We start from the raw sequence: 8,906 nt of genomic DNA on the forward strand, positions 1-8,906 counted from the left end.
CAGTGCTGCTGTGAGGGTGATAACAAGCAAAATCTAACATAGGTCAGAGGTAAGGAATTCCCCTGGATCATTTACATTCTGAAAAGAACCAAATCATTGCCAAGAGGTGTGCCTCTGTCCTTAATAACAAAGAGAAGATCCCCTATGGATTATTTCTGGTCAGCTGTCAGATGCCAAGCTTTTGATGTGGGAAACGGTATACGTCTCCACTGAAGTCTGACATCTATACCTGTGGGATCTAGTACACTGACCTTCTGAAAACATTCTGCAAATGTTGACATCCCATCCAAAAGTAGGTAGAAACCCTCGTCCCAGTTTTCTGGGGAAAAAATAATAATGAATGTGCAGTAACCTGAACTCCGCTTGTCTTAGGGAAGATCGGCTTTGCCGTTGTCAGCTTTAATATACTTCTGTCCAAATGACAGCTTATTTCCTCATAAGGCCCTTTGATCACCATTGCAAAACTTCATTCTGCTCAATAAAGGAGATCCAAACTGAAACCCCCAGTTAAAATTATCACAGTCGGGCACCAAAAGACCACTACTACAATAAAAACATTAAAATCTTTACGTTATTTGTGTATCTCAGTATCTAGAAAGGTTTGACCTTGCCACTTGCTGATAAAAGGGTCATTTTGATGTAACTAATGTAAGTGCAAAGCCTCTAGCAGAAGTCTGCGTTGAAGAAAATCTCAGGAATCGTAATGGGAAGAGTACATGAAAAAAGCCCTCTGTCTAAAGGTTGTTTTTGTCATGTATAAGGTGATGAATAAGGTCCTGCCTCTGCTGAAACTAAACTAGCACTGTCTTCACTGGAACCAAGATTTCATTTTATCGGTGGGGAAGCCTTACATGTGTTCTTAAAATAATGTATTCATAGCATTTTGACAATTCGTTTTCAATGGTAAAATCCTCCTCTGTATTGGAGTAGCAAAGATTAAAATAATGGGGCAGTTTGTAGGGTGGACTAAAGTATGAGAGTTTCAGTTTTCATTCCACAGTGTTAATTGGTTTAAAGCATCTTGGTGAGATGTCCAGTGCCTGGGCAAGACCGTGACATAAAAAATACATGACAAATAATATATAGGAAATGAAAATTCATTAGTGCTTTCAGTGGTGATCATAATTGACCAATATGTATTAATAAAAAATGAAAAATAATGTGGATGTTTCTGTTGATTTATTGATGGAAAAAAATAGGAAGATTATTTGTTTCAATAGAAATATTGAAAAGATAAGAGTTAACCCCAGATTAATCATTCACTTCTCTGAGTAATATTTAATGAATAGGGAAGACTGTTTGGATCAGGTTCAGAGGGAGCAAATTAGTCTAGCTTCATTAAACATATTACAACAGAGGTTTTGGCTTTCCAGCTTACACATCTGACTAGCATCTCCTGAGGGTGAGGTAGCACATTTCTTCTTTCAAATATTGCATATAGTGGGGGGAGTATTTGGATAAAACTAGAGCAACAGTTGACTGTGTTTGGAACTGAAAAATGTCCAGAGCATTTTCTCCTTTATTGAGAACTAATGTTTAAGCCACAATGCAGAAGAAAGATTCTGAAAGATAAATACATCCCTCAGAAACGTTGTACTACATGAGTAACAGAGACAACAGTTAGCAGGTGCCAAGTTGTTTCAGTAGAGCTAACAACATACATTGCTGGTTAAAGTAATCTGATAGCCATAGGAGAGAAGGAGACACAGTGTGTTCCACAAGTATATAAAGGAGTTCTTAGAAATGACAGCATGTATTTAAAATGAACAGTTAAATAAGGAAAGAAATGTATGCAGTGGCTGTTGCAGGATTTTGTGCTTTGTCTCTTTGCAAAAGCATTTTATTTAAAATACTGTATTTTACAAGAGCTCATCATTACAAGGGAGAAACAAAGGCAGGGCTTCAAGTGAAGGACCTAAAAAATGGTTTGATGCAATGTCCAAATTATTTATGCTTAGTTTTCCATCCTTCTGTACAAGCAAGCAGGTTAGATTGTATTTGATGTCTTTTTTGGTTGAGCTCTTGCAGTTGTACAATGGAGCTGATGTCTGTAAATGCTTCCTCTCCTGCTGCCACTATTTACTTTGGCTCATGCATATCCCTTACAGTTTAATTTCCTGAAAATAAAAGGAAAAAAAAATATAGGTTACATTAGCATGAAACCATTTTTTTTTGAGTGACTCCTTTATTTGTAATAGTGATAACAGTAATGTGTTCTGGTTAAAGATGACCAGTCTTTACAACTCTAATTTATTAGTGAAATGAACCATGGTTTTATTATTATTTTAAAATGTAGTCTTACTAAAGCTCAGATTAAGCAATCACTTTTTCAAAATCAAAAATGTGCATTAAAATGAGAAGTCCTGCATGTACCTACAGATAAATTCAGGAAGAAAAAAGGTAAGTGGAGATTTAAGGTGAAAAATTTAAACATGAAGTGTAAGCAGAAGTATCCAGCTGCACGGTGAAAGGACTTGAGCAGTGTCTCACTGAGGGCTCATTTTCTGCTATGTAATCCAGCTTTAGATAGAGAGATAAGATAGAAATATTTACTCTAAACTGATATCTTTGCATGTCTCCAGATAGGTAATTTTCCACAGTAGTATCAGGAGACATGATATAAAATAAGATGTTTCTGACTTAGAACTGAACTGTCTCCTGGTAATGCTACTAATGTAATTACTGGAATAAGATGGGGCCAAGCTGCCTTTAAAAACCACTTTAACAAATGTGAAAGCATGGTGGTGATATGGAGAAACGAGCCAGCTGTGTCCTAGCAGACTGAGGAGCAGGAGTGGTTTTCAGGTTTTGGCCCCCCTGCCATGCCAGCCACCCATTTTTATCATGCTCCATCATATGAGAGGACATGACTATAGTGCCTTATAGCCCCTTGCCTGAGGCTTAGTTAAGTCACAGTGTAAAGGATGTTTTTAACAAGATTTTGAAGCAAAGATTATGGTGTGTATGCACTTTGTAAAAACTACTGTGAAAATATATAGAGACTTTAATTTCACAACTTTTTAGAAGATTTAATTTCTTTAGCTCCTCCTGTCGCCGAAGTCTGGAGCAAATCGCCTGCTGCTTCCATGGTGTGGGAGCACAAATTGAAATGCACACAAATACCACTCTAGTCTCCACAGCCCCCTTACGTGTGCTTCTGTCGCTCCACTGATTGCATGCAAAAAGCGTTTGAAGGCGTTCCACGTATAGATTATATACTGCAGGCCATCATGTGTTGCCTCAGAAAGCTCAGCAGCAGATCTGTGCCATACAGCAGCGTGAAGAAGAAAGAGCCTGACATAAAAGTGAAAAAGCATGAAAGAAAGGAGAGCAGTAATGAGCTAAATATGTGTCTTAGCTTTGCTGTGGACATGCATTCATTTTCTCTTGGCTTCCCCTCCAGAATAACCCACCTGATGTCTAGTAACTGGCACACGGAATGGTTTACAGATGGATCAGCAGCAGTGGCTCTCGTAGCTGTATATGATTATCTGTCGCACAGATGTTTCAGCTTGCGTTTGCTTGCTAGCAGCCAGCCAAGCAGCCAGCCCGGCCTTTCTTCTCTTGCTTGAGGAGCGGCGAGGGCTCGCCCACAGACGTTTAACTAAGGGACAGAGAGGAGCGTGCCCAAGCTGCATACACGCCTTCAGTGCCGCCTTGGTCAGCATCATCCCCTGAGAAGCAACTGGAAAAGATGTATGGGTTTGATCTGAGAAATTTTCCAGATGCTGCTTAATAAAAGGAGACACTCTGGATTAGCTGCAGTCGTAAGGGTTCCCCAGCTTAGAGTATGCCACCTGCAGCATGCAGGATGCACATGTTGTGATTTGCCGGTTATTACAGTAATGAAAAAGGATTTTTTGTTTGTTTCTTTTTAGTAAGCCATGAAACTCCCACTGTGCCCCAAAAATGAAGGTTTGCTGTGACCGAAGCCTGTAGGCTTCCACTGCGGAATTTATTTCTCCACTGATGTGGGGCTTATGCATCAGCGCAACAACTGGAACCACACGAACAGATCTTTTGGCTCTTCTTGTTGACTGTGTGGGAGTTCCTGAATCCCGCTGTAGCTTCTTGGTCATAGTTTACATGACAACCCTGCCCTTCACTAGGGTGGCGTTTTCCTAGATGCACTAGCAAGCAGAATGAAACTAGGCCATCCATGGTTTGTGACAAAATAGCTATACTGAAGCCACCCAGTAACTCAGCATATAGCACTAGCTAAAACTCAGATCGAAAGAGTTGATAGTCGGGGGGCAGGGGCAGGTGGGAAGAGTATGTAAGTGTAATCGTAAAAGGTGGGTTTTTTCCCCTCTCAGTATATTTGACCTCGGTGATACAAATCAGTATTTGCTTGAAATTAAGTGGGCCAGTTGAATAAATGATAATTACTCACTTGACCCTGCAGATGCTTACTCACATGTCTGATTTGTGTCGTTTTCAACAAAGCAGGGATTTTTTTCAGTGTTGGCTTTTTGGATTACATTTGGACTATTTTGGCATCCATTTGCCGCATCTTAAATAGTAAAACATAAACGATACTTGATTGCAGTGCCCAAGCATCTGGCACCTCAGCAACGCTTTGCAATAGCAGTTAGTTAGTGGTGTAAAGCCAGAATTGTCTGGGTAGCTGTGTTATAGCATCACTGCCGAAACAGGGATACCCGTAACATGCGCAACAAAAGCTTTAGTCTTTCCAGTCGTGGACAGACGTGCTGGCAGTCCCTCTGTGCCACAGGAGAGGTGACTGACACCAGCTCCTTGTCACCGCTCCTTTGTCGACTTTTAGTGCCTTCATGCTTTAATTGATAGAGAAGCTTGTGTGAATATTCCCTGATTTGCTTGTAACAAAATATTAACCACATTACTAATTTTTCTTATATCTTCCAAAGATATTAAAGTCTTCCTTTATTATTTTGTGTTGTGGAAAATGAACTGTAATATAGTTAAATACATTTATGCTTTTATGTTTGAGGAGTATGAAGGGAGACTAATTTCTTCTGATTACCAGCTGTAACAGTGTGGCAAAGGTGTAATGTTTTCAGTATTCTGTCTTATTTTTAGTTTAGTATTACTGTATAGCACTCTCTGCGTACATGGTATTTTCTACTGCAGAATAACAAATGACTTTTTACTTAGGAACTTCGGTTCTTTTTTAATATTTTAGCAACATGGCTACCTGCGTGTGTTTGCTGCGGAAGCTTTGATTTTGTCGGTGCAAATCGACTACTTCTCGGTGTTTGGCATCGGTGAAAGGAGTCAACAGCTCTTCCCCTCCTTCTCTTCCCAGATGCTCTCTAAGTCCATTGAGCAGCTCAAGCAGCCTGGCGGTCACCTGGAGGAAGCTGAAGAAGAGCTTCACGGAGATCACCCGATGCAGGAAGAGCGAGCTCCCGCCAGCGGTGCCAGCGTTAGGGCTGAGAGCAGCAGTGCTGGTGCGGATGACAGAATAGGACAGCAGGTGGGGGCTGTGAAAGTCAAAGAGGAGCCGCCGGACAGTGACGAGGATGTTCAAACCCAGCAAATGGAATCTGGGGAGCAAGCTGCTTTTATGCAACAGGTAATAGGCAAAGATATAGCTCCAGGATTTGTAATTAAGGTTATTATCTGAACATCACCTGCATTTTCTAGCAATTGATAAGCAATTGTGTTTTGATTCACTGATCTAGCAAATCCTGATTTACTGTTCAAAGAATCTAACAAAGGCAGAAGTGTTGTATGCACACGTGAAAACATAGTGACGCTCATCCTTATGGCCACTAATTGAGAAAATACCTGTTGCAGTCAATTATTCTACATAAATCTTTGTGTAATAGCTGATAGACTTCGTATTAGCCCAGGATTACGTTACATCGCTTAGTTCTAGTGAAAGAGAACTCTTATCACCTAGCTTGTTGAGATCAGTAATTGCTGGAATTAGTTTCCAGACCTGATTGATGAAACGTTCATCTCTGATTTTGAATCCTCTGACTTTTGCTTTCAGCTGTCTGTATATACTGTATCATATGTAGTCTCGAACACTGTTAACGTTAGGGTATTTTTTCCCCAGTACACAGGTACTGACTGCTATATCAGCGGTCCCAGGCTGGTGTATAAAGTATAATTTCGAGAAGAGTACAAGGTGGATGTAAAAAGGCGAGGCACTGTTTAAAAATTGCATTGTTTTCTTTTTTGCACTGCTTAGTTAATTTTTCATTCTGTCTTATTTGATGATACTGTCTGCAGAGACATCCTTACATGAAGCAGATGCAAGTACTGGCGAGAAGCAAAATGCAGCATTAGGTTCCAGTCAGTTATTAGGATATTGCAGGAGAAGCACAGAACGGTTATCCCCTGATATCCAGTCACTTGTTTATTTTTTTTAACTAAAGACTAATCGTACAACATCACATAACCTTTACCGCTAGGTCTCACGGACAAATACGAAAGTAACGCCTGGGCATAAAACGCCGACTTGGCAAAAGGCAACGGCAGGTTGCGGGCGAGCGTTTCGCCGAAGCGGAGGAGCGCGGCGCGCGTGCACGGCCGGCGAGCCGGCCTCCCTTTCCCCTGCTGCGAGACCGGGCAGAGCAAGGCGGGGTGCGGGGGAAGGCCCCGTTTATTTAAGTCGATACTTCGTCAGGTCCCCGCTGTTCTCCTGGGGAAAAGTGATTTTGGGAGGGGGGACAGGAAATGCCTTATGGAAACAGGAAGCCCAAGTGATTCATGTGCTGAGGAATGCGGGGCAGGGGGGACGGGGCAGCGCTCCCTCTGTTTTTAAAGGCACTCTATGAATTGATTTATTGTCAAAGAAAATAACAAAGCGAGTAGGGAAATTGTTAAGGAAGCTTTCCAGTGAAACATTTCCTTCATATTCCCTTTTGATATGTTTACCTTGTTTTATAGGTTTACTTTTGTTAAGCTAGTTAAAGATTCATTGTATTAAGATCCCCTTTAATATGGATAATCCCAAACTGACCTGGAATCCTTGTCAGGTTTTTTTTTCTATTAAAAATATTTATATTTCTAAAGCTGAGGTATTTTAAGGTGCAGTATCCTGTTTCAAAAGAGATAGCTGTTTTGCCAAATGTAGACACTGTTCTAAAATATATTATTAGTATGTGTTGTTCACATTATGCTCTACTACTCTTAAGTCTCTTATAAAATGTTGCAACTTCTAAAGATACATTATCCTTTTTCCTAGAAGGTCTCCAAACAAATGACTGAGTAGTTGCTATAAACTGAAAAGCCTCCTGAAACATAAAGATCATCTTAGATAGGAAAGATTTATTAGTTGAGAAAATACAGGTAATTTTTCTGTGTGCTTCATATTTGAATAGAAATCTTTCTCCACTTGGGATGAAAAAATCACATTCAAAACGTGGAGCATATAAAAATAAAATTATATGTTTCTACCATTCTGTATAATTTTAATTTTCTTTGAAACCTAACTTCAGCCTCATCAAAAAGGGATAGTGCATCTTTTAAAATGCATTTTATTTGGGGAGAAACTTGCAACTGAGAAGACTTTTTGTACAATATCACTTCAAAGACATGTATTCACAAAGGACAAAAGATATTTTTATAATGTCATTCAAGTGAGAAACCCCAATACATTAGTGGACCTTAATTTCAGAATCTTTCAAATTTAGTTAAAATTGAAATAGAGAAACTACCTGGAACCAGTGAAAAGGAAAACTGGGTTTAAACAACCGCATTTCTAATCAATAATGGTCTCTTAACATTTTAAATCTACTGTATTTATTATAATTTACACCCTTAGAGGTGATCTCTTGTTTTGTGTTGTAAATATATTCTGTTTGTATGTTCCCTTTTTTTGCCTTCTGATATAAGTCTCTTCCTTTCTCAAATAATAAAGTTTTTTTTTAAAAGATCCCCTTTCAGATATCTGACTTTGTGTAAAGTTGATAACTTAGTTGTGCTTTTGCTTTGTATAACCAAATACGTTTGCAACACATTGTTGAAACTTGATTCAAGCTTTCAGGAGCAAGGATTTTATTACACAATTCTTACAATCATTACACAAAGTCTTTTTTTAGTCTCTTGTTTTATCCTACGTCAGCCATCATAAGTTTTAGTGAATGTGGAAATAGTGTTGATGCATGCTCATTTTCCCATCATGGCATCTGTCGTGAACGTGTGATCATATGTTGTACCGTATTGCAAAGGTAACGGCAAATCCCAGTTTCTTGGCTCCTAATTATCCAAAATTGAGATAATGAACTGAAATAATTCCCATGACATTTCTAAAATCTGCCTAGAACCCAAAAGGTGTTGATCTGAAATTCAGCATATACTGACCTCTTCAATACTCCTGAAGACCTTTGCGAAAGTAGAGTCTGTCTGTAAATATGTTGGGGAGGAAGGAATCCACAAACTTTGCAGACTTTAAAGCACCTCTGTGAGACAGCGAAGTCCTACTTTAGAGAAACACCTAAGCACTTCCATGAAGGTGTTAAAAGCTTTACTGCTTTGTGACACTTCCTGAACTTTCCTTGGGATCCACAGAGAGAAGGAGTTTGTACTGCAAACCTCTCTCTGTTGCTGAAGTACATTATTACTACCAGAAGAGTTGAGAGAATTGTTGCATTCTAGCTCTTCTAACTGTTCATTTAAATTGCAAAGGCTTTTAATAGCTTTGATTCTGGTATAATTTTAATTGAATTAAAATGCTTTCAACAACATAAATATGTAAGAATGAATATTTATGTAAATAAAATTCAATTATTTTCACTGATACAACAGCAAAGTAATGTTTCATCAATAACACACTCAAAAAATTACATAAAAAGTCAACGTTTAGGTTAGGAAAGCTTAAAACTAGCATCACATTATACTGCTTGCCCTGTTGTTTATTATGTATTTAGAATCTTGTGTCTGTAAGTAAATCATGCATTCAGCAGGGGTTT

The 8,906-nt window shown here is 39.1% G+C and overlaps 1 protein-coding gene across 5 annotated transcripts in view; it reads left to right on the forward strand.

Moving 5' to 3' along the window:
* The window catches only part of HDAC9 (histone deacetylase 9), a 42,728-nt gene extending 34,860 nt beyond the window's left edge, over positions 1 to 7,868 (forward strand). For all 5 annotated transcript variants that reach the window (XM_010285777.1, XM_010285780.1, XM_010285779.1 and 2 more), the window contains one exon: positions 5,288 to 7,868. In XM_010285777.1, coding sequence (XP_010284079.1) covers positions 5,288 to 5,608 — 321 coding nt within the window. In that variant the 3' untranslated portion in view covers positions 5,609 to 7,868. The remainder of the gene's footprint in view (positions 1 to 5,287) is intronic.
* The last annotated feature ends 1,038 nt before the right edge of the window (positions 7,869 to 8,906 follow it).

The sequence above is a fragment of the Phaethon lepturus genome, unplaced genomic scaffold (genome assembly GCF_000687285.1).
Source record: "Phaethon lepturus isolate BGI_N335 unplaced genomic scaffold, ASM68728v1 scaffold6534, whole genome shotgun sequence".
Classification (NCBI taxonomy): domain Eukaryota; kingdom Metazoa; phylum Chordata; class Aves; order Phaethontiformes; family Phaethontidae; genus Phaethon; species Phaethon lepturus.